This window comes from Pelmatolapia mariae, linkage group LG17, assembly GCF_036321145.2.
Source record: "Pelmatolapia mariae isolate MD_Pm_ZW linkage group LG17, Pm_UMD_F_2, whole genome shotgun sequence".
In the NCBI taxonomy this organism is placed as follows: Eukaryota; Metazoa; Chordata; class Actinopteri; order Cichliformes; family Cichlidae; genus Pelmatolapia; species Pelmatolapia mariae.
Genome location: NC_086242.1, coordinates 19,941,432 through 19,967,381, shown reverse-complemented (window position 1 = coordinate 19,967,381; position 25,950 = coordinate 19,941,432). Strand labels below are relative to the sequence as shown.

At 42.7% G+C, this 25,950-nt stretch overlaps 1 protein-coding gene across 3 annotated transcripts; it reads left to right on the top strand.

The window, feature by feature from the left end:
• The first annotated feature begins 1,187 nt into the window (after window positions 1-1,187).
• Window positions 1,188-24,929, top strand: upf2 (UPF2 regulator of nonsense mediated mRNA decay). 3 transcript variants are annotated; one of them, XM_063460722.1, is made up of 21 exons: window positions 1,188-1,260; window positions 3,354-3,722; window positions 4,825-5,604; window positions 5,675-5,835; window positions 5,926-6,117; window positions 6,199-6,348; window positions 7,338-7,441; window positions 7,533-7,618; window positions 7,728-7,836; window positions 7,954-8,067; window positions 8,367-8,483; window positions 8,634-9,023; window positions 10,073-10,348; window positions 10,523-10,706; window positions 12,696-12,850; window positions 13,223-13,327; window positions 13,431-13,529; window positions 14,667-14,831; window positions 16,956-17,097; window positions 17,895-18,015; window positions 22,424-24,929. In XM_063460722.1, exons 2-21 carry the CDS (start codon window positions 3,355-3,357, stop codon window positions 22,428-22,430), a joined length of 3,825 nt encoding a protein of 1,274 aa, XP_063316792.1. In that variant the 5' UTR covers window positions 1,188-1,260; window position 3,354; the 3' UTR covers window positions 22,431-24,929. The 3 variants fall into 3 exon arrangements, with proteins under 3 accessions (XP_063316792.1, XP_063316791.1, XP_063316793.1); XM_063460721.1 differs by having other exon boundaries at window positions 22,421-24,928; XM_063460723.1 differs by lacking the exon at window positions 22,424-24,929 and having other exon boundaries at window positions 17,895-18,019.
• Window positions 24,930-25,950: the final 1,021 nt, after the last annotated feature.

Sequence of the window (25,950 nt, the reverse complement as noted above, 5' to 3'; positions counted from 1 at the left end):
ACCACTCCACCCTGTCTTCTTCCCTCTTTCGTGCACTGTCGGTTGCTTTGGATGGTTAACCTCAAGTATTTAAACTCATCCACCTTCGCTGCCTCTACTTCTTGCATGTTCACCTTTCCACCTGTCTTCCTCTCATTCACACACATGTACACACACACCTTCATCTTTTGGTAGTCTGTCTACACACCTGCGTCAACAACATGCAATGTCACATTATTAAGGAGGCTTTTGTAAGTGGAGCTCCTCTGAAGGTGGAAGTGGATCCTCTGAAGTCCTTATGAATTTCCCTTTGCATCTTTCCTTGAATTCATAATTTCTTCCATTACGATCAAGATAAACTGATTAGGAAAAGGGGGTAGTAGGTCGAAATATATGCAGAGGGCTGATTGGTAAAGAAGACACAGATGTGAACAGCTAAACCTGGATAGACCGAATATAGGGAAAAGAACAAAGGCATGAAGTAAAAAACCATTTAAGAGATTTAAGAAAACTAACTTTCAGAATAAAACAGGAAGTAACTGAAAGGCAAATAACTGACACCGGTAAAGACGAAAGTCCATAATAACACCTCTACTTGCTTGTTGAAAACCTGCAGTACCCATGTTGAGTCATATCAGGGCACTAAACAGCCATTATCAACTGTAACCTTTTCACAGATATAACTAATACCTGCTCACAGCCCAGATGTGTGCTGATTAGTGATTAACTAAAAGAAGACTGTGGAATAATCACCCACAGGTAACCTAAAGCTCCTGTTAACTAGTGGTGAAAAATTATAAATAGAAATAACAGTTAAAATTGCAGACAGAATATAATTATTTCTCCAGTAGGACTCTTTTGTCCTTCACAGTTTCTGTTATCAATGCATGGCATTAAAAACCTGGCAAGGTTTATATATATATATATATATATATATATATATATATATATATATATATATATATATAAATAAAACAGGTCAGACAATATATATGCATGTATATATTGTCTGACCTGTTAGCAGTCTGGAATGCTGGCTGTTGGGGAGACAACAATTTTAATATATAATACAATATTATTCACTTCTTTGAAGATTAAATTGTTAAGGTAATCGTTTAGAAAGCCCAGAATAAAAATGCTCTCATGTATCGGAGAAAATGTAAGGTAACTTATATATTTTTAATCAGGCATAATTTGGAACTCCAAAACGAGAGGGTCCTGATGCTGTTCACCCGGAAACCAGCACGGATGAACCGATGTTTGTTTTGCTACGGCTAACAGGTAACCCCGCTCATCTTTACATATTATTTAGAAGAAACTGGGCTTCTCTAAACAGGGAATGCTTGCTGTATGTTTGTAAATTTGCGTTGTAATTACTGTCTGTCAGTTTTGCGCTGTCTAAGCGTTTGTTTGTTGCTGTTTTCGCTAAGTCCATTTGAGCTAAACTCACTAGCCGTGCTAACGCTAGCTCTTTTTTGTTATAAATTTGTTTGTTCGTTTAAATACGTCGCAGCGTCTGCTGGGCGCTGTGAACGCGGCTTTCTCCTTGTCTTTTAAAGTGAAGCTTCTGCTAAGCTGTTCACACGGAGGAGGCTGACGCAGGTGTAGCGGAGGTTTGGCGGATAACAGGCGGAGTCTGCGTGGGCGGCTGTCACGCTGACTTTAACGTTACAAGTTCAACCTCAAAAGGTTGATTCTTTTGAACGTAGCGTTTACAGTGGAACAACGTTACACGTTTAACGTTAATCTCTTCTTTTTAAAAACGTGCACGAACCAAACAGCGTTTACACGCGCGGACAGGTGTCAGCTTTAAGGAGCTTCTCGCCTGATTTACCTGCTCACCTGCAGGGCCCGTTCAGCCGTGTTTACGTGGAGTTTCTGTCTGAATGTTTGATTAAACTGAATTATTTTTAATTTTAGGCCCTTATGACATCTCATCACGATGACCCTTCCTCCATTTTGTGTCTGGAGACTTTAGACGTGACTTTCAGTTTATATCAATCCTGACTTTGTTTTAATGTGTCAGGTAAACAGGAAATCGTTGGGCTTACCTGTGCGGTTCACACACAGCAGTACAACGATAGTCTGTGTGCATGTTTAATTTTAGTTACTTATTTTTGATTTGTTTCAAAACATCTTCAAAATGAATTGATATAGATGTATCTGTCTGCCCCTTAAAGTTTTGTAAATATGTTGTTATGTCTTTTCATGGGCCAACGTTGATACAATGTAAAGTAGTGAGTGTACAGCTTGTACAACAGTGTAAATTTGCTGTCATCTCTAAATAACTCAACACACACCCATTATTGCCTAAACCGCTGCCAACAAAAGTGAGTAAATGCCTAAATGAAAATGTCCAAATTGATTTATTTATTTTTTTGAATGTTCCGTTGAGCACTGTAACAATCAGAATTATTGTCTGAAGGCCAAGAGAAATGCCCAAAGGATTTATTTTTCCAAGTGGTCCACTTGGTTATTATTTATTTATTTTATTTAAATTTTTATTTTTAACTTTTAAGTTTTTACAAACAGAACAGACATGAATTTTCATGTTGTCCCATGAAAAATATAATAAAATATTTACAAAAATGTGAGGGGTGTACTTGTGAGATACTGTACATCGTTGCCTCACTTAGTTCACCTTCTACTGAGTGTACCTGCAGCCCCACCCACAGTGAGAGTCCAGAGAGGTGTACTCTGAAGTGAGATGAATGGTTTAGTGAGCTGTCTTGAGATTCAAGTCAGAGGTTTCAGTGTCTCTCTTTTTAGCTGGCTAAATCACCATGGTAACTGATGCTGAACACATCACTGTGTTGGGAGCAGGTTATTATCAGAGTTTCAATTTAAAATGCAAGTGCCATATTTTCATGTATTCTCTTATTTACAGTATGTTATAAGTGCACTATTATCTGTAGATAGATGTTATATGTGCAGCTTATTACCTCAGTAACATCAGGAATGAAACTCAGCTGTAAAGTACAGCACTGTATGTCACATTGTCAGTGGAATGTGCATGTAAAAAAAATAAAAATAAATTAAAAGTATAAATGTTTTTATACTTGACTGTATTATTCAGTGTAAATGTAACTTGGACCCATATAAGCTGAGTTTGTTTGATCATAAGTGGTTGGTTTGTTGATTTGAGGATTTTGGACAACAAGTTCCGTACCCTCCTGAGGGTTTTTTCTTAAATTGGATGGTCGAATAGAATCAAAGGAAATCAGAATATTTAATAATAAAGCTGATAATTAATATTTCAATTTTAATAAGAGGCTGATGGAAATATTTTCAAAAAAGCACAGATGGTTGTATGATTCTTTAACTTATACAGCAGCATCTATTGCCATTAAGCTATTCTCGTTGTCCTTCCTCAGTATGCCTGCTGAACGCAAGCGCTCAGTAAACATGGATGAGAAAGATGTTTGCACCTTCAGCAACAAGGAAAAGGAGAAGGACAGGGAGGCTGAGAGGAGGCCGGCATCTGCTCGGGACAAGGCCAAAGACGAGGCCAAAATGAGCGGCAAAAAAGACGGCGGCAAGGAGGAGAAGAGGAAGCGGCTGGAGGAAGAAAAGAAAAAGAAGGAGGAGAAGGAGCGGAAGAAGAAAGAGGAGGAAAAACTGAAGGCAGAGGAGGAGCAGAAGAAGAAGGAAGAGGAGGAGAAAAGGCAGCAGGAGGAGCAGGAGAGGAAGCTTAAAGAGGAGGAAGCCAAAAGACAACGTGAGGAGGAGGCTGCCCTCCTCAAGTAAGTCATCTTGATTGTTAAATTCTGAGTTAATAGCGATTTTTAGCAATGTTTAAAATGCCATTTAGATCAATGCTACCGGTTACTTAATCTTAGCCACACTTATTGGAGGAAGGTGTGGACACACCAATGTTAACAAATCTGCCAAGCGCAGGGCTGTGATCTTGCTCCACATCATATAGAAGAACAACATTATCGTCAAAATCCAGCACAGATTTTGGTCAGTGGTTATGCTGAGGCTCATTAGTATATAAGCATAATAAGAGTGGGGAAGGCATACAAAGACTTGTTTTAAAGTCTGTAGAATAATACACTGCACTAAAATTCACAATAAAATGGAGATTTGGCTACATAAGAGCTGATAAAATGGCAATTTGACCTACATCTTTATCCCAAGATGAATCTCTGTAGTTTTTACTAATTTAGCATTAATAAATTTGAAGATAAATGTCAATTAAAAACATTTTGAATTCAAAGATGATCTTTAATGGGGTCCTAATGTACTAGAAATACAAAACCTCTCCACATCAGTGCTTCATCTGCTTGTGCACAGTTTAATCTGTTGGGTTTAAAAGCTGTAAATTTGCATGTAATAAATGAACTACACAAAATTTCTAGATTCCCTCAAATGGCCGTAGTTCAGTTCAAATGCAAGCTGATCAGGTGAGTTTATTTGAATATCTCCATGTGGCCTTTGTGTAAAATACTTAATACAGTAACATGTAAAAAATGTAGTGATAAAGCTCAGCGACCTAAACCTTAAGTTAAAAGTTTGTCATACACTGTGTGCAGATGAAAGTTTTCTTTTGTGTCTCCTACTTTTAAAAATCTGATACAAGAACATGTTTTTTTTATGTTTTAAAAGCATGTTGATATCAGCATGACCTTCATTTAAGAAATAAACATAAGAGGAAGTGATGTGTCTGCTGGTCCAGCGTGTATATGTTTGACTTGGCCTTTCGCAGAGCCAGAGTTGATCACCACCATCCATCTTAACCCCTGATGTTAGTCTTAGGGCCACCGTAGCACCCGAAACAACTGCGCTGGTTTCACTATCTTGCTTTAATCACGTCTCTTTCTGCGGGTCACCCCATCTCTGCAGGGAGAAGGAGGAGGGGCATCAGCTGTACCAGGAGGCATGGGAGCGCCATCAGTGTAGGAAGGAACTGCGCAGCAAGAACCAGAATGCCCAGGAGGGTCGTCCTGAAGAGGCCTTCTTTAGCCGCCTGGACTCGAGCCTTAAAAAGAACACCGCCTTCGTGAAGAAGCTGCGCACGCTGACCGAGCAGCAGCGAGACTCACTCTCCAACGACTTTGCCTCACTCAACCTCAGCAAGTACATCGGTGAGGCCGTGAGCTCCGTTGTGGAAGCAAAGCTGAAGATCTCAGATGTCGGCTGCGCGGTCCATCTGTGCTCGCTCTTCCACCAGAGGTACGCCGAGTTTGCCCCATTGCTCTTGCAGGCCTGGAAGAAGCACTTTGAAGCCAGGAAGGAGGAAAAGGCGCCCAACGTAAGCAAGCTGCGCACAGACCTCCGCTTCATCGCCGAGCTCACCATCGTCGGTCTCTTCACGGACAAAGAGGGTCTCTCGCTCATTTACGAGCAGCTGAAAAACATAATTGGGGCTGACCGCGAGACGCACACCCACGTTTCTGTGGTGATCAGCTTCTGTAAGCACTGCGGGGATGACATTGCTGGGCTGGTGCCCCGCAAGGTGAAACTGGCGGCCGAGAAGTTTGGCTTGGCTTTCCCTCCCAGCGAGATCATCAGCAGCGAGAAGCAGCAGCCCTTCCAGAATCTTCTGCGGGAATACTTCACATCTCTCACCAAACACCTGAAGAAGGACCACCGGGAGCTGCAGAACATTGAGAGACAGAACAGGTGAGGTTCAGCTGTTACGGGAAACCACTGCGTGATTGTTTGAGCGTACCTAACTTTTTGTCCTCTTCAGGCGGATCCTGCATTCCAAAGGAGAGTTGAGCGAGGACCGACACAAGCAGTACGAGGAATTTGCCACTTCCTACCAGAAGCTGCTGGCCAACACTCAGTCTCTGGCTGATCTGCTGGACGAAAACATGCCCGAGCTGCCTCAGGACAAGACTGTGCAGGAGGGTGTGTGGCCACACATTTTTTTTCTTCCTCATATTATACCCTGTCAATTTTTTGTTAATATCTGATATTATCACGGCTCTGCTGTCACAGAGCACGGCCCCGGGATCGACATCTTCACCCCCGGGAAGCCTGGAGAGTACGACCTGGAGGGAGGGATATGGGAAGACGAAGACGCTCGTAACTTCTATGAGAACTTGGTGGACCTGAAGGCATTTGTGCCCGCCATCCTCTTTAAGGACAACGAGAAGAGCAGTCAGGGCAAAGAGAAGGAGGATGCCAAAGGTATGTTATAAAACACCCATGCTCACAAAAAAAGGAAGAGATTTGTGTACTTTGTTTTGACCGTGCTGCTGTTGGGTTCAGATGGCAGAGAGGGGAAGGATGTGGGCAGCACAACAGAGGAGCTGGAGTTGGAGCTCGAGGCTCTGGACATCACAGATGAACCTCTTGAACTAGAGGGACCAGATGAGGTGGAAAATGAAGAGCTGGCCAAAAAACTGCTCGATGAACAAGGTAAACAGGATTTTCCAGAAAACAGCTACTGTACTACTTCTATGATGATGTGTTACTGCATGCTCATTGGCTGACAGTGTTCAGTCACAAGTTAGCCAATGAAAATACACCGGTTTGTCCTTTAATCTGATTAGACTATAATTTACTAAATGAACAATAGGACTTGAAACTAGCCCATAAACTCATCAGGAAAATGATTACTGAGGTCAAATATCAGAGGAGCCAAAGGCTGCTTCATCATAAACCTCTATACAGCTTCTTTAACAGCTCGCAGAAGCGCTCTCTGCTGGCCTTTAGAAGAAATGCAGGCTTAAGTCACTCAAGTATTGGCTTTGTTTTTTTGTAGACCACTAGATGGCACCTACTCCATCTTTTATGCAGTCTGTGAGATTTACTGGGTCTTCTGTGAGTGGGTTCTACAGCTTGGAATGTATGAATTTACCTAATGCTTGGGTCAGAAGTGTAACAGTGGACAGAGAGGTGGTTTGGACATGTGCAGAGGAGGGTTAGTGGATATATCAGATAAAGGATGATGAAGATGGAGCTGCAGAGGACAAGAAGGAAAAGAAGCTGCAGAAGGAAAAGAAGAAGATTAGAGAGGAAGGATGGATGTAGTGAAAGAGGACATACAAGGGTTGGTGTGACAGAGGAGGATGACGGGAACAGGATGAGATGGGGGCAGTTGATTCACAGAAGCAGCGCTCACTTACAGTCGATTTTGTAATATCTAGGAGGTAAGAAATCTTATGAACTGACTAGTTGCAGTAGTGGCATCCTCTTTTTTGTTTCACAAAAAGGAAGACTGCATGGATATAGGACTAAAAATACCTGAATTCAGAGATTAAGAGATGTGGCCTAATACTTTGAGTTTATAAAATGGTGCAGAAATCCTTGTATAGACAAAACTATGAACAATAAGTGGAACATACACATTGCATTGGTTTCATTTGAACTGCATACAAAGTGAACATTTGTTTGTGTCTGTGCAGAACAAGAGGACGAGGAAGCTAACACGGGGTCTCACCTGAAGCTAATCGTGGATGCTTTCATCCAGCAGCTTCCCAACTGTGTCAACAGAGACCTCATAGACAAGGTGAGGACAGACACACTGATCAAAGGAAAGCAATGAGCTTTCAGATGTTGGATAGTTTGTAAAGGTTTATGAGCTCTGGTGATTCCTACAGGCTGCCATGGACTTCTGCATGAACATGAACACCAAGTCTAACAGGAGGAAGCTCGTCCGTGCTCTCTTCACTGTCCCCAGACAGAGGTAGGTTTCATCTGTTTTAGCATTTACCTTTAATCACCACAAGGGGGTGCTATCATCATGACTGATTGTGTGATTGTGAGAGGTGCACTGAGTCATTCTCCTCTTGCAGGTTGGATCTCCTGCCCTTCTACTCTCGTCTGGTGGCGACGCTGCATCCATGCATGTCAGATGTGGCGGAGGACCTGTGCTCCATGCTGAAGGGAGACTTCAGGTTTCATGTAGGTCCTCTGCTCACTTACATCAGGTTTTAAATAGATTTGTCATACTTTGCTTTTTTCCATCATGTTTGCATTAAAAACACTTGCTAACATTATGAATCGAATCTGTGTTTCTAGATTCGGAAGAAGGATCAGATCAACATCGAGACCAAGAATAAAACCGTCAGATTTATCGGCGAGTTGGCCAAGTTCAAGATGTTCTCGAAGACAGACACACTTCAGTGTCTCAAGGTGGGTGAAAGAAGCCACTGTCTGAGTCACATCAGGCTGTTTGTCTTTAAATCCCTGTACAAAAAAACAAACACTTTTTGCAACATCTCTGCTCATCCAATCAGATCACAAACAAAATGCCACATTAAGATGAAGATGTGAAAAACTAAACTTACTTACCTTCATCCTCACTGTGATAACAAGCAGGAAATGCTTCCAGAGCTCACTCTGCTGTGTGCATGCATCAGAATAACAACACAGCCGGCGAGACGACCTCCAGCTTAGCTGTTATAGATTTCTGTCCGTGTCTCCTCCTCCAGATGCTGCTGTCTGATTTTACGCACCATCACATAGAGATGGCCTGCACACTGCTGGAGACCTGCGGCCGCTTCCTCTTCAGATCCCCCGACTCTCACCTGCGCACCAGCGTCCTGCTGGTCAGTACTGGTCCTCTTCGCTGGGCTTCTGTTCACTTTGAAGCAGATAACTAGAATGTGATATAGAAAAGGACAAAAACAGAGAAAATATTTGAATATAAAGATAAATGAGTGGTTTTTAGCCTGACTTTTGTCCCATGTGTGCTCCAGGAACAAATGATGCGCAAAAAGCAGGCCCAGCACCTTGATGCCCGCTATGTGACCATGGTGGAGAACGCCTACTACTACTGCAACCCGCCACCCATGGAGAAGACGGTGAAGAAGAAGAGGCCGCCGCTGCAGGAGTACATCTGCAAACTGCTCTACAAGGACCTGTCCAAGGTCACCACAGAGAAGGTGTTGAGGCAGATGCGCAAGCTGCCATGGCAGGACCCCGAGGTGAAGAGCTACCTGATCTGCTGCATGGTCAACATCTGGAACGTGAAGTACAACAGCATCCACTGTGTGGCCAACCTGCTGGCTGGCCTGGTGGCCTACCAGGAGGACGTGGGGATCCACGTGGTGGACGGTGTCCTGGAGGACATCCGGCTCGGCATGGAGGTAAGGAGAAGCAAAATCAAGTCTGAAAACAAGATATGCTTTTGAGCCCTTAGTAGTTTATAGGACCGTAATTTGATTCTCTGATCAGTAATTTCTATATTTATTGCCATTAGGGATGCACTGGCCCAATATTTGGAATGTATTATCAGTCTGATGCTGACCCAAAACGTTCGTTCTGGTATCCATGACAATGAGCAGACTGAATGTGTGCAAAAGGTTTTATTTAACTGCAGACTGTGGAAAGATCAGACCATGGCGAAGCTTGCTTTCTTTTTCTCTCTCGAGCTCGCTTGTTTACTTTCACTCCGGTCACATTCAGTCAGAGATCATATCGAAGAAGCTAGAAGGACGTTGCTCCTTCTTGCTGTCGATATTATTTCTCTTTGTTGTTGTTTTTACTTGCAAAACTAAAAAGCGGAAATTAAAAATGAAAACCTGAGGAGGTTTTTTTTTTTGTTTTGTTTTTTTGAGTTGTAATAACTGTTCTGGACGTCTTTAACCTCGCTGTAACTTGAAGTTGCAGATGCTTCGTGTGTCACATATTCGGGACGTTTAGTGAAGGAGCGGTGAGATCAGGAGCATTGAATGGACAGGACGATCAAAAAACCCCGATGCTATCTGCTTGACTGGCAGCTGATTGAAGCGGACACCTGTGTTGCTGTGTCATTTGTGTCTGCTACGTGTTGCAGGACACGTTGGAATGTTGTCGGACTCCATTTGCTCGGCTGAGGTTGTGATTTTACAAAAAAATAATTGAACACAAACATTTGTGCCTGTGTCACAGCTGTAAATGCTTACTTGCATATTTTAGAAGCCATGCTTACCCTTTGACCCTGATCTGGCCTCCATCTGACCTCAAAACAGTCCAGCCAGTTGAAATTCAAGCATTTTTCCTAGCAACCAGGACTTTGGCAGTCTTGGGCACTGCAGCAAAAAGCTTTAAGAATTTTCCTCCATTTTTTTTTCTTCTCCCCTGCAGCATCCTATATTATATTGTTAGACATCTCAATTTAGGATCTCCTCTTCTTCCCTCGCTGTTTCCTTCCTAGGTCAACCAGCCCAAGTTCAACCAGCGGCGGATCAGCAGCGCCAAGTTCCTGGGCGAGCTCTACAACTACCGCATGGTGGAGTCGGCTGTCATTTTCCGCACCCTCTTCTCCTTCATCTCCTTCGGCGTGAATCAGGACGGCAGTCCCAGCCCTCTGGACCCCCCAGAGCATTTGTTCCGCATCCGCCTGGTCTGCACCCTGCTTGATACCTGCGGCCAATACTTCGATCGAGGCTCCAGCAAGAGGAAGCTAGACTGTTTCCTCATCTACTTCCAGGCACGTAACCTCCTAAAGTGCCTATACTTTATGTTCGGGAACCCTGATATTTTCTGTAAATCTACTGGGTGTAATCACTGTGCCACTGTTTTGAGTTTGACAGACCTGTGAGGTCTGCTCAGGAGGCGTTCTGGTCAGGGGTGAAGTAAGTGAGATGTTGTTGTGTGTCTGCAGCGGTACATATGGTGGAAAAAGAGCCTGGACGTGTGGACCAAGGACCACCCGTTCCCCATCGATATCGACTACATGATCAGCGACACGCTGGAGCTGCTCAGGCCTAAGATGAGGCTCAGCAGTTCCCTGGAGGAGGCCATCAAGCAAGTCACCGACTTGGAGAGAGAAGTGCTCGTCAAACTAGGTAGGAGGGTGACGCTAAGTAATCATCTTTAATGTGCGTGGAGCATGACGGCGTTGGTGTAGCAGCTGGTGTTGCCGGTTTGGTTGCTCTCCGTTGTCCTGGCAGAGCAGCATTCCCCAGTGTGCGGGAGGGCAAGCGAGCATGCTGCGTCACTCCTCTCTCTCCCTCTGCTTTGTCTGTCGAACAGGTTTGAACTCATTGTTTAAAATGCCGAATATATGCACTCCCACTCATTACAGAAACTTCAGGAAGGATATTTTAAAATCAATGACGACTGTTTCAGACTTCCTCTGGACCTCAGTTTAATCTAGCCTGATAACCTCGAGAGATCTGATCTCACCAAAGATGCATTTGTGTGCTGTTGATAAAACATGTGACATGCACTCATTTGTTTTGCTGACTAAACCTATTCAACCGACAGGAGTCTAAATAATCTTGCACTACTTCAAAAAAGCAGTTAATCAGACAGAAAAATAATGTTTTGTTCATTTTGTCTGTTGAGTGTCTGAAATGTGACGATTTAGAGATTTTCTTTCAAATGCTGTCTGTACACCTCTTCTAGCACTCTTTTTAATAATGATGAACATCTTTTTATAAATCTGCCCACTGAAAATAATTAAAAACAGGCCAGGATCTAACCTACTTTCTTATTTAGATTCTAGACTCTATTAACCTCCTAGGACCTGGCGTCCACATATGTGGACATCACATTTTGGGTTGTCTAGACCAGAATACTAAATTTTGCTCTACAAGGGCCTGATATCCACTTACGAGGACATTATACTGCCACTGCTCTATCAAAATTTAAAACGGATGTCCTCATATGTGGATCTCATTTTTCTCAGAAACAAAAATCAGGCTAAAAAAAAATCAGGTAATTCTTTGTTTTTACATTCATCAGGTCCCAATCAACCCAAATACCAAAGAGAAATTAAAAATGCATGCCATGAAAGAGTTTGGGTCTTAGGAGGTTAAGATTCACCACTGAGGTGTAAATAAGCTGCAACCCCTAACACCTCTTTCTCGAACCCCGAAACTACAATCTTTACGACACAGAATCTGAGCTCAGAGACAATATGAAAATTCAGGAATGTAAAAGCCAAAACACAATCAGGACGATGATATCTGGAGAGGAGGAAGAAGGAAGTGTTTGTGCAGCAGGTGTATCTGACTCTGCGGCCTGATAACAGCGCAGCAACGTGAGCTTTGTTTAACAGTTTCAAGGTGCTGACCTGGAATGTGCTGAGAAAAATGTAAACCACAGCTGCGCCCTCTGAGAGCAGGACACCCCCGCAGATCCTGTACTCAAGTAAAAGTACAGATACATGAGCTGTAAAGTACTCAGTTATTTAGAGTAAAAGTGGGGGGAAAAGTAGTTCCTTGGAGTCGGATTCCTCCAAAGAGGCATTAATGGGAGAGAGATAAGGTTAACAGCCGCTCTGCTAATACATCCCCATCGGAGTGATTAGCAGCACAAGCCAGAAGTACTAAAAAGTAAAAGTACCTCAAAACTGTATAAAAGTACATGTAATCAGTAGTTTTCCATCACTGTTGTTTATGTGTGTAAACCTTTATGCAGGTAGATAAGCAGTAAGTGTGTGTTTGTGTGTGGGAATGTAGGAGAGGAGAGTGATTGATGAAGGCCCCTGAAGCTAAACAGTGGAGCTATTGTTACCTTTCATACTTCAACCAGGATCGGACATTCCTCAGTCCTTGAGTCACACAAGACCTGATCTTCCACTCCACGCCGCTGCCCGACTTCATTTCTTCGCCGTTACCTTTTCTTGCATAATTATGCTCTGTGACGAGCTGCATAGAAACAACAATTTTCCTCTGGAGTATTTGTTCTATATATAACTGAGGGTTTTGTTTGAGTAAAGCTGCTCTCCCAGGCTGGGCTGGGCTCGGAGTCATTTATGATATAATTTGTCCTGATTGTTTTAGTCTTACGTGTCCTAAAGAGGAATCTTTCCACGTTTTCTTGTGCAGGTCTGGCCATGGAGAAGGACGGCCGCTCCAGTGCCATGAGCGAAGGGGAGGGTCTTGACGAGGAAGATGATGACGGGGACGATGATGAAGAGGGAGGCGCCGAGACCGAAGAGCAGTCGGGCAATGAAAGCGAAATGAACGAACAGGAAGAGGATGTGAGTGTTGACTCCCCCATTCTGGCGTTCTTCCTCAAACAAAATCCATCTTGCAACAGAACAAACTTACAGGAAATGCTAAATATTAAACCCTAGTCTAAAGTCTAAAGTTAACAGTGGCGTCTAGCATAGGGCGGTGGAGCCCAGTGCCCAGAAGTGAAACATCTGGTTTCAAAACTCCAAGATGGTGGTCAGGTACCCGCCGCAGTATTCTCCTGGACATTAGGTGAACTCGGATAATACCCCCACATCCAACACGGCCGCACACTCATGCACACCTGGCTGCAGATCAAAAAACCTGAGAGCTGCAAAAACAGAAATATAGCTATGACTGTTTGTTTTGTTTTGTTTTGGGGTTTTTTTCTCCAACAGGAAGGGTCAGAGAATGAAGAGGAGGAGAGGGAGGAAGAGGAAGAAGAGAACACGGACTACCTGACCGACTCCAACAAGGAGAACGAGACTGACGAGGAGAACAATGTAAGCAATGGGAAATGTCTGTGTATAAATCCAGATTTAATACATTTTGTTGGTTTAAAGATTTGTGCTTTTGCTGATGTTGATTTGCTGCCTGTGTGTGCAGGAGGTCACCATCCGTGGCGGCGGGCTGAAGCACGTGGCATGCGCTGAGGACGAGGACTTCATTCAGGCTCTGGACAAGATGATGCTGGAAAACCTGCAGGTATAGCGTCCTGCCGCCACACTGGCCATGAAGTACTTTTTATGCTACAAAAGGCTTTACTGACTTACACACACACACATGCACTCTGAATTTTTGATTTAATTGTAAAAACATCAAAGAGATGTGTAATCAGGAGATAAGAATCTTTATGATGTCCCTCAGACAGAAGCTAGTGTATCACAGGCTCAGACTTATGTCCACTCCATTAACTTACAAGAGTGTCAAAAGATTAGGTATGCTTTCTCCCATTAACTTGAAATTTATAAACAGAGGGAGAGGTGAAGCCTGTAGCATGAAGCAGGGGTAACCCTGGGTTTTCAGGATTCACTTATTACTGTGGTACATCACCATGGTAACTTAAAGTGCACGCCTAACCTGCCTCAGAACAGGTTGTCTCCTGGATAAGAGATGAATGTGCACAAAATCACTGCTTTCTGCGCAATCAGGTCACTGGAAACGAGCGTCACCATTCGGGAAGATTCCTTGAGCCTGGCTGTGCAGATATATGAACGTTTAAGTTTTCAGAGACCACCTCATGTTGACTACAAGCAATGTCATTGTTAAGCTTTAATATAGCAGCATAATCCTAAAAGCAGACTACCAAGCTTTGCACTTGCTGAACTATGAAATGTAAAATTTTCAAAAAGTCTTTGTACCATTGGTTTAGGAAAGGCACATCGTCTGTAGAAATGCCTTTATTTAAAAGTATACAGGTGCATTTAGTCTGATTGTTCTTTGTCTGGATGAATCTGCTTAACATTATTATTTGCAGTGTTTTCATTACTTTTCCTTTCTGCACTCATAATAACGACTAAAAACGCGTGCACAGTTTCATAGCTACATGCAGCGTTTTTCTTTTAACAGCAGATTTGTAGCTTTTGGCCTTTATTACACTGTTTTTCTTTCTCTTTTATGTGAACATGCTCACAGCTAGATTGAAACCCAGGTAGCCTTATGGCATTGGTAGCCATCTTGCTGATGTAAGCCAGATAATGATGGGATATTCTGGACATGATGAATTTGCTCAGTGAAAAGAAGCACTTTACAAACATAAGAAAACATAGAGTAGTACAGGTCTCCTCAGCTTTGATCCAGACCTCGCAGACTGACTCTTCACTGTGTGTTGTGTCACTGCAGCAGCGTAGCGGCGAGGCGGTGAAGGTGCACCAGCTGGATGTCGCCATTCCTCTGCAGCTGAAGAGTCAGCTGAAGAAGGGACAGCCATGCATCAGCGAGGGAGACTCGGACATCTCCGATACCATGCAGTTTGTCATGCTGACTCGCAAAGGCAATAAGCAGCAGGTAAGGTGGCATCTATGTGCCAAGCTATTGCAATATTGCAGTTCTTTAAAAATCAGGCTGGTCACAGCAGTTTATTGCAGGTGAAAAGTCTCTTTTTAACCACATTTTGATACTGGGTTCATCTTCTACCCTTCTCGGCCAAAATAATCTTTTAACGGTTTGTAACTCGATTAGTATGCTACAGTTATTTGGCCGATCTTCTGTGGAATGATCCTGCAGGGTACACTGAGTCCTGCACTTAAGGTTTCTAAAATATTCCACATTAACAGTAGAATTTACACGTAATGGCGATGAATAGTGGAGTGATCAGGTGTGAAAACTGTCTGCACCATGAACCAGCTCTTGCTCCTGCAACTGCAGGTTCTGGTGCAGGTTACAGTAACGATCTCCTTTAGCTGCCACTCACAGAGTGCAGGACTGTAGTTCCTGTAGTTCACAAAAGCAGCCTTTGTGTTGGGTTAGCTCTGCTAATTTGTTCTCTGCAGGATGAACAATTTTAAAGTTCATCCTGGTTGTTTTTTAAGGAGGTGGTGTGCATAAATGAATGCTTAATAATGTTGACTCTGGGTGTGTGTGTTTGTGTACTTTATCTGAGCCAGTTTCAGTGTCTATCTATTGTAGGGAGGGCATTTCTGCAGGACCGTTGCTGTTGCTTCTGTCTGAAGTTGATTCAGCAGCTTTATCATTCAGAGTCATGTTTGCACCCCTGAGGTGGATGTTGGTACACTAATGAGTCTCTTTTTGCTCCGTTTCTGGTCTTCATGTCCTTCTGAGGAAAATTTCCTGCTAAATGCCCCTCTGTGTTCTCTAACTGTGCCCATTATGTATGTAAGGCTTCCTGAGAGAAACAGTTTCAGCACTATAGATGGAAAAAACTGCGTGTATGTCAGCAGGCGTCCTAACACACATACAGAAACACACCTGTGTCCTTTTCTCTCTGTGTGTGTGTGTGTGTGTGTGTGTGTGTGTGTGTGTGTGTGTGTGTGTGTGTGTGTGTGTGTGTGTGTGTGTGTGTGTGCGTGTGTGTGTTGAGGCCAGCCGCTGCGTGGTGGAATGTGTGGTTTGAGGGCAGAGGCTGGTTGTTGTGCTGCTGGGTGTGTCCAGCACTCTGCCTGTGCACAGAGGTTTCATGCAGCATTCAGCCTGCTTGAAAAACAGCTGCCAGAAACGCCAACACACACAGGGCGTCTTTGTCGGTGTGTCTGAGAGATCTGTAGCTCTAGAAATCTCAGGCTCAGCCAGTTGAGGGGCTGATATCAGTTTTCAGGGAGTGAGAAATTCTGCTGTCAGTCAAACACTATTGTAACTTCACAAGATGAATCACTTCTGTACACCCTACAGAAAGACTGTCAGAAGCTTCCTTTCTGCACGCTTCTTTGAGCCCTCTACCGTTTTCCGTCTGTCTGAAGGTGAAGCTCTGCTTCAGTCGGCCAGTCTCTCCTCGATTCTCTCATGCATCAGGAGAATCCCAGTGAATCAATTTTCTTGATACAGTGTGAAGTTAAAATAATTTAAGTTGAGATCTGCCTGTATTCGCGACGCCTGGTGTGAATTCTAGTTTATCCGCCTCATTGTACACACTTTGCATGTAATCATGCTACACTGTAATTAATTAATTAATTAGTTAAAAAACGTTTTTAAAAATGCTATGCTGTAATTACTAGAACCTGACTGAAATACTACTATGCTTTATACTTTGAGTCCTGAAACAAACTTTCTCTTTGGGGACAATAAATTGCAAGTTGCCAACAGTACATCGACAGAGCTGAAGGGGGCTGAGCAGCAACGCCTACACAAAAAGACTGAGCTGATATATCACTATCAACTTCTATCAGACACCGGATAGACATGGAGAGACATCTATCGGTATCTGATGGATGAATACTATTTAAAAAGCACAGATGAGACCAGAGAAACACCCTTCAGCCAGGTTATTAGTGTTGATGTTGCGTAGTTTATCCACCAGAGGGCACTCTGCAACTTACGAGCTGATCCGAGCATAAATAATTAATCTACGATTTGAGACAAAATGATAACTTTAAACAATGCTGTTGAATTATTGGTATGTGAACTTATAAAAAAATGCCTTTGTCCAGCTAAACTGTCTTTCATTCTCCTGAACAGTATAAGATCCTGAACGTGCCGCTCTCCTCCCACCTGGCGGCGAATCACTTCAACCAGCAGCAGGCCGAGCAGGAGGAGCGCATGAGAATGAAGAAGCTCACTCTGGACATCAACGAGCGGCAGGAGCAGGAGGACTACCAGGGTAACCATGGAAACTGTTTGTTTATTGTTTGTTACCGCATCTGCCCAGGTTACATGAGTGGATCGGCGTCTGTTTCATATCTGATCTGTGAAAGCAAATGGTGACCTTTGACCTGAAATCAGGGTGTGTTGTTTTGCTTACCCAGTGAGTCCTTTGAAGTTCTTTCTCTGTGCAAGGTCACACTGACAATAAAAAGCTGGTTCATTTCCACCTTAAATCTGCACAGATTATTATAGTTGTGTATTGTCGGGGGCGTGGTTAAAAGGTGAGTGCATGAGTATGATTCATTTTTTTCAAGGTATTAAGTTTTTATTGGCTTCTAATAATTACTCTAGAAACGTACATTTTTTAAAATCAACTAGAATGACAATGTTCTGTTGGTGAAACTGCAGGGCAACAACAAAAAAAAACCAAATGCCCCTCGCAGGTTGCAGGTAGGCTCAACACAGAAGCTTAAATTAAGCGTAAGGCCACTGGACGTGCTTCCTGTTCATGTAAATGGTAAATGGCCTGTATTTGTATAGCGCTTTACTAGTCCCTAAGGACCCCAAAGTGCTTTACAGTCATCCACTCATTCAGACACATGTAGGCAGCAGCGGCCTGATAAAAGCCATAATAACTGCTAACACAGAGGACAAGATCAGTCATCCATGCTCGTAGTTTTTTTTATTAGTCATCAGAGTTTGTGTCTGCTTGTTTTTGGTTTTTGTCTCCTTCTTGTCATAAACTGTTGAAATGTGAAATATTTTTCATATCAGTTTTCTGACTGAACTTCCTTTTTCCTCTCCATGTCACAGAGATGATGCAGTCTTTGGCCCAGCGTCCGGCTCCAGCCAACACCAACCGGGAGCGCCGTCCCCGCTACCAGCACCCGAAAGGCGCTCCCAACGCCGACCTCATCTTCAAGACCGGAGGAAGGTGAGACTCGGTCCCCGATTGGCGACAGTCTGGCTACAGGTTGTGTCAGATTAGTGTTTGTTAAGTTCACCGTGCACTGAAAGCGCCTCGTTGGTGTCTCTTTGAACAGAGAGAAAAGAGCAAGAAATGAAAGTCAGGAGAAGCGAGACAGGCAGGAGAGGCGAGACAGGCAGGAGAAGCAGGAGAGAAACCACAGATATGAGTTGGAGTAGGCTAAAAGAGCCAGAGCTGCAGCAGTCCAGAGGCGAGGCTTTAGCAAGCAAAAAATCTCAGTATCGAGGACATCTTGTTCCTATTTTCACTGAATCTAATTTTTTAGTGCAGAGAGTTCAAGTAAGCTTATTTAGTTATTTTTTTCCCTTTAAAAGTTGAAGTCTGCAAATAAAGATCACTTCCTGGTTACATTTTGACATCAACACCGCTTCGTGCATCTTTGTTGTATCTCTAAAACCAAAGCACAACACAAGACGTTATTATTATGACGGTGTATCTGAGTGGCTTTAAAAAAAAAAAAAACTATTATATTCTAATCCTCTTTATCTTTGCTCTATTTTGCAAATAGTCATTGATCATTGTTGGCCTCTCTCAGTTTTTATTACCGCTGTTCATTTTAAAGCTTAGCTTTTAAAACCAGCCAATGCAGCAGTATGTTAATGACTAACCTCGTATTGTGGATGGATTATAACACTTGTTCTCCTGACTGAAGTTTGGTCCATTTACAGCATCCTGCCATGCGATTGCATTTGTCCCTAACCATCAGGAACCCTTGCGTTAACTTTGTTTTGAGTGGAAAAAAGTTAGCGTTCATCCTCCAGCTTTACTGTGTTTATGTTATGCTAACCATAGCTCTGTAGCTAGCCACCACATACCACATCATTATATACCAGCTGGCCCAACTTGAGTATCCCTACAAACGTCACTGCTGTTTAGTTTCCTGTCTTCATTTACGTCAGAAGTGATAGCAGAGCTGTATGTTTTAATTTTTTTCAGAAATTCCTCAGTCAGAAAATGGTATATATCATGTTAAGGTGGAAACTAGCGAGCTAACTCCTTGCTAACTTCTAACTCCGTAAAAATTTCATAAATTCTGTTTCCATGGATGCCTGGATTTTAAACTTGTTACACCTGATAGAGCAGCAATGCTGATCATTTTATTAAAGATGAAAGAATTTAGACGGTTTTTAACTCTCAGTGATGTGGCAGTGTTTGTTTGACTTTGGGACCTGAAGCAGAGTTTGGAACTGGAAACTGCTAATGACGTCAGACTTCAAGACTGGATTTCCATCTGCAGCAGGAAGCTGTTTTCACATTAAAAGCTCTAAACAGCCTCTGTAGTCCACAGTCAGAGGCTAGCTGCTGCTGGTTGGTGGAGCTTTTAGGTGGTGGAGAACAAAAAACAAAGAAATCTTGGACTTAGAGCATAATGAAAAAATTTTTTTTCGGTGTCTGAAAAACAAATACATCCTGTTCTAATATTTTTGTCCCGATGCTAACAGCAACCAGTAGTTTTGTTCTAGAGACACACCAGACTCTATGGACAAAAACAGCACTTTTACTTTGTATAACACACAAATAGTCTGTCCACTACCTCAATCATTTAACTGATGTATGAAAAACCTCAAAGTCAAGAGTGGAATCCAGACATTAAAAAAGAAACTTGAGCAGGGAAAAGCGTTTTTCATATATTTAAGGAGCAGGTTTGGTCATTTCAGTTTAGTTGTGAATGTTTACTTTTTTTTGTTTTTATTGTTTTCAGTGATAGATTTAGAAGATGGTTTTAGTAAAATCAGTATAGAAAATAAACTTTTTGAAAGTAGATGACGCTCAGTCTTGTAGATCAGGGGTAGGCAACCTTTCTGATGATGAGTGTCATCTAAAATTTCCTCAGAAGTCAATGTACCATATGATTGCATTAGCAATACATTTAATAATGCTCTATATGAACAGTTACACACTATATAGAACAACTTTATAGAATTATATTTGTTTGCAGATGTTGGCAGCTATCAATGAATAGTTATCAGCTATTTTGAAACAAAACAAAAAAAAGACACTTTTTATCCATAACAAGAACTCCATAACAGCAAATGAACTGTACAACAGAAAATGCAAATGCTGTTTATGGTCTCCTCACAGCAATACACCTAAACTTGGTTTATATCTGACCCAGACAGACTGCAGGTCATAACTTCTTACCTGAAGTTCAGTTCACCTGACACTCGGACCGGTGGCCACCTCGGTTCTCTCCTCCTCCTGCCTCCCCTTTCCCTCATCCACCTGCTGGCCTCTGTGGAAGCTCCGGCATAGCCACCACCAAACAACTGAGTTATTTTTACACACCGGCCAGCATCTGGCCAATCCACCACCTTTCATTGTTTATACCGTTACAAAAAAAAAAAATCATCGGCCCATAAAGACAAAAAATCACCATTGGCCCACCGGGCAAATGCGCGATGTCCAGTCCAGCTATGGTCGTGCCATCAGTTAACCCTTTGCGTGCCAGCTGTGGCACGCGTGCCCAGCAGGGCTCTAGACTAACTTTTTGCCATGGGCGCACCGGTGCGCCTAACTTTAAAAAGTTAGGCGCACCGGCACAAAAGTTAGGCGCACTCAAATTTTTCAACCGCGTTGCTTAACACCGCAGTTTTACATGTGCACTTTTTTGGGGGGTAAATTGCAGTCCATACAGACAATATTCATTTCTAAATTATTAACTGATAATCTTGTGCTTAAAGTGCTTTGTCAATATTGTAGAAAATGTTAAACTTAATCATCATCTTGGCCTCCTCTGACGACCTGTTTGCTGTTGCATGCTGCTGAAAGGCAGTGGGGAGAGGGGACACTTGGGCAGTGCATTTATTGCAGCATATAATGTGTTTTCTGGATACACTGCTGCTTTTTCAGCATTCAAAGATTGATGGCACTGTGTCAGAGCTGGCTATGAATTTCAGACAGATCAGGCCTTAACTTAACAAAAAAGTTATCAATAGTTCTTTTCAGCTTTTCTTATTACCCACAGCTACATCCACTTCTGTCGGGCCTAGGCTACTCACTAGGGCATCATCATTGATTTCTATAATCCATTCGATTCTGGTTCTCAAAGTCCTGATTCGATTCAGTTTAGCCTCAGACAGTCAGAAATATTATAATTCTGATCATTTATCAGTACTGATACATGTGAGACCATTTTTCTGGTCTGGCTTTTTATAGTAGATAACCTTAAAAATATTCTGCAATATTCTGAAATTTTGCATAATTTTAAAAAGTTTTAATTTCTTCAGTATTGAACAGCAGAAACTAGGCTTTCTTGTCCGAGGTCATTTAAGTGAAAAAAAGAAAAAGAAAAGAAAAAGACAGCGGCTGACAGCGCTGTAAACAACGGTAGACTGGTGGGTAATAAGCGAATGAATAATGCAGAAAACAGAGATTTGAGACGGGAAACTGTTCTTGAAGTACAGAGAGAGAGAGAGAGTTGTGCATGAAGTGTGATTTTTATCGTGGTGGAAGCAAAACAGCAAAAGTAAGAGGGAATTCATGACGAAATTGATCAAATGTGAAGCGTAGTTTGCTGCTTCTTTTGCTGCTGGCTCGGCAAATTTTGGTTGGAGAGAGACAAAACCTGCAGCTCAGAATCTAGCACAAAAAAAGATGTAAACACAGTGCGGACCCGACGCATCAGAATCGCTGAGCTCCGACATCGTGTCCGTCTACGGGCCATCGGGTCAGAAAGCCGAGAAAGACAAAGCTGATTCTGATGCGTCGGGTCTGCTCTGTGTTTACGTCTTTGTGTGGAGTCCGTGTACCTGCTCTCATTTGCTGTTTGGTGGTTGTTGAAATAGTTTTGTGAGCTTTAATCTGAGAATCTGGCGTTTCTGGCAAAACACAGTTATATTTAAAAGTCAATTCAGGATTTATGAATCGATATCGCTTTATTCAAGCTACTCACCTCCCTCTTCCACCTGCACTTTCAACTGGACCACGGCCAATCAGAGAAGTCCCGCCCCTGACTATCTGATTGGTTTAGTCCACGAAAGGGGCATAATGTGTGTCTGTTGTTGACCACACGGAGAGTTGCAGAGATTTTTTTTTTTTTTTTTTTGTTACCCGAACAGTTGGTCGGGTTGCCGACCCTTGTTGTAGATATTTAAAACCTCGATAATCGAAACCTCAACGTTCAGATTTGTAATAACAAGCAAATACAAAAACTTCTTCTGTTATTTTGTCTTAGGTTTTCCAAGTTCAAAAAATTGTCTGAGTTTTTTTTTTTTCTTTTTTCAAAGGTCTAGTTTTAATTTTGATTTTATTTAACAGAAATGTTTTTTTCACAGTAGTTTTATTTTGAAGGGGTCAGGCTTTAGCTTTACTTTCAGCACCTCTGCAGTAAATGTCCTGCTCTGTCCTCCAGGAGACGCTGATGGGAGTCTGGGCCCAGGCTGAGCGAGCGAGGCAGAGAGAGAATGAACCAGCAAAAGAGAGAGAGAGAGCGCGCAAGAGGAAAACGAGAAGATCGGAAGGGAAACCGGTCGAAAACAAGGGAACGAGTTCTCCAGACACCCCCTGAAGCTGGGGACAGACCAAACCCCTGACATGAACACACACAGGAAAAGGAGAAGAAAAACTGACAGGGGGAGGGAATTGGGTCAGAGGTCAGGGGGTCAGACAGGTGGCTCTCTTTCTTTTTTGTCTGTTACCTGAGATGACAAAAAAAACACAACTGTCTGAACCAGAGAACGAATTAGAAACAGCTGACCTGCAGACTGATGGCGAGACAGGCGGGGAGAGGCGAGATGTGCGGCTCACCTGCTGCCATCACTGCACCAGGCAGAGGAAAAAGTGACTCGTCTTTAGGAGTTGAAATCTGCGAGTGCACAACTTTTACACGAGACTAGCAAAGGATTTTTTTGTTTGTTAGTTTGATTGATTGATTTTTGACTCCATGAACAACTCGGTCCAATTCTGTGCGAAGCAGCAAAAGACGAATGAGTTGGGTTTTGTAAACTGACCAGTGATGCAGAGAAAGACGTGTTAATCGAACAGCGACCGATGGTGTGCAACGAGCTGATTTATAGCTTTGTGTCGCTTCTTAGTTTTACTTAAATAAAAATGAAACCGTGGATATGTCTCACAGGTATTTTTTGATCATCAGTTAAATTTTTAAAAGAAGTATGTCACAGTTATTTTCTAGAGTTCATTACAGTTCATTTCTAATCATCACATAATTGTTATTGATTAGGTACTTACTCTCCTATACACTCTACAGATTATAGCAAGACCTTTAAAGGCGACCTATTAGTCTCATTTCCTGCTTCATGGAATTATTTTTGGATCCTCTCAGAGTAGCTTTGCATGATTCACAGTTAAGCCAGCTGTCTTCTGATTGGCTGCCCCTCCTAAGCCAGTGGGTGGAGCCTGTGCTTTTGGCTCAAAACTTGTAGAAACACTGACCTCATTAGTAGAATTTTTTTGTCTTGTTTAATGTGAACACCAGACATTGGGACCGGAGATTTAAGATGGAGAATAAGAAGATGTTACAAAGGTCTCTATTCCTAAACGAAATACCTTAACACAACTGTCTTCATTTTTTTTTTTCAAAAATGTGCTATTTATTGACAGTGTGGACAGTTAACAGAGGATACCATTGTATCCACTGCTTGCTTCAGTGAGCAGTTATTCAGTGAGTATATCACAGAAAGTGTCCATCTGAAGAATGACCACATTTTGAATTCATGATGTTAAATTATTTTCTTCCAGATGTTAACCAATCAGAAGAAAGTGGGTTTTTAGGGATGCGGGAATCTTTTAAAAATCTGTCTCAGCCTAGGTTGGTGAAACTAACAAAAAGTGAAGATTAATGCTCAGAAATGGGCACAGACAATTTAAAGTTATATTTATGTAGAGGCAGACACCCGTGTCCTCTTCGTTTTTGGTCTTAATGCTCAGCTTACTCATGCCCCCCCCTGCAGACGTGACAGCGGTGTCAGGTCAGTGCTTTTGCTGCTCTGCTGAGAAATCTCCAGCTCTCGCACCGTCGGACACTTTTTGATCTCTGCTGCGTTCAGACTTGTCAGGATTGAGTGACCTGCTCAGTGGTGGACACCTGAGTGTACATATTCAGCAGTTCTTCCACTTCTACCCAGTTCGATGATGATTTTTTTTTAAGTTTGCTAACATCCAGCTTGCTTTGATTTGTGACTTGTGTAACGTGACAAAAGTTTTTCCTGGATAACCGTGTGCCTGAGAGTCTTCCTTAGTGATGACGTGACTATAATAGATAAATATAACTTGTTAAGCCTCTAGATATATAAATACATCCTCTGTATGCTGCTACATGAACCTTTTCTGCAGCAGCTCTGTGTCTTTGCTATAGTAAAGATTACCCATAACTCAAGTTTGTCCCTGTCCAAGCTGATATTCTTTTACAGCAAGGAAAACGCAAGAAACAGCCGCCTGCTAAAGCTTTGTCTCAGCTCATGACAAATAAAATTTACCACAATAAAAGCACAAAGTCGTCTCTCTGAATGAGGTCAGTCGTGTGTTTGAGGCATGCGAGGGTGCGCCTGTTTGTTGAGGTCTAATTACAAGGCAGCGAGAGTGGGTATTTCCTCTTTTCCCGCCCACGCCCTCCTCTAAACATTACATATATGGAGCGCTGGTAACCATGGCCGGATTAACCGGTTAAAGGGCCATGGGGTAATCCACCAACCTATACCTCTGGGGGTCAGGTGAGTTTGGAGGCCAGGTCAACACCTTTGGTGCTTTCTTTGAGTATAATAGGAGACCACAGCCAGCTATTCCAGGATACGCTCTGAACAGGTCACCACTCTGTAACTCTGATACGAGTCAAACATGTGACATGCGGTGGTCCACATTTTTCCACTTAGCTGTCAGTGATTTGTATTTGTCTCAGGTTTATTTTCATGTGTGTGTGCAATAAAACTAGAAAACAGATGGATCATAGAAAGCCTCATTTTGATTATCACATCTGGGATTCAGTCTGATTCTGTTTCCAGAGTGGAGATGGAAATGCGATGTTTGGAGGCAGACAGGAATCAGTATGACTATTTGGCTGACCCAGGGCCAACAGAAAACCTGGTGACGGCGTTTCCAGTGAGCAGACTGTTTTCTTTCTCACAGTTTTCATATTAAATTAAACAACTGGATCTTTAAATTTGTCAGATTTCTTCTGACCTGTGCTGCAGGCGGACAGCAAGCAGGGGGAATCAAGAGGGAAGTATTCATTTTAAAGGCTTAGTTACTTTTTTCTGGTATACAGCGAGTAAAGTTACACAAGTGTCCATTTTTTAAAAAGTCTGATCATCTGTTTTTTCGGTGCTTCCAGCAGTCCGGTGTTTGCAGAGGGAACAAACACCAGTTGTTTAGGGTTGTTTTCCTATGTGACGCGGTGCCGAGGTCACATCTGGGGCGGGCATAAATGTCGCGTTTGTTAATGTTCATTCAGCTCAACCTGACTGGAGAACGTGCACAATGTGAGCACCAATGTAATAAATCTGTTAAAGTTAAATATGAACACAGCGCCCACAGAGATGGGCGAGCATGCTCATTAAGAGAAACAATGTCAATAAAGGCAGAACATCAGTCATCCTGGGCGCTGCCACTGACGCTGCAGATACCCCCTCTCTCTCTCTCACACACGCACACACACACCCCAGGAATGAAAGCCTCTGTGTCAAAGGCTTATGTAAGAGTCCGCAGTCCAGACAGCTTCTTTAGTGTTGGTACTGTTTAAAACACAAGCAGCCCAGTGTGAAACGTGGAAAATGGGTCAGAAAGTCCTTCCACAATAAAACATGAACAGGGAGGGGCTCGAGGTGCTGCACTGCACTATAAAAAGGAGCAATCCAAAGTTTTTAGATGTAATACATCACCAGCTCTCTGATTGGCTGCCCCTCACAATAGAAAGTTTCAAAACTACAG

Bases quoted from the DNA above. Each gene is read 5' to 3' on its own strand.
- upf2 (XM_063460721.1), top strand. From the start codon at position 3,355: ATGCCTGCTGAACGCAAGCGCTCAGTAAACATGGATGAGAAAGATGTT. The intron at 3,723-4,824 runs GTAAGTCATCTT...CCATCTCTGCAG, and splicing joins GAGGAGGCTGCCCTCCTCAA to GGAGAAGGAGGAGGGGCATC. The intron at 10,349-10,522 runs GCACGTAACCTC...GTGTGTCTGCAG, and splicing joins GTTTCCTCATCTACTTCCAG to CGGTACATATGGTGGAAAAA.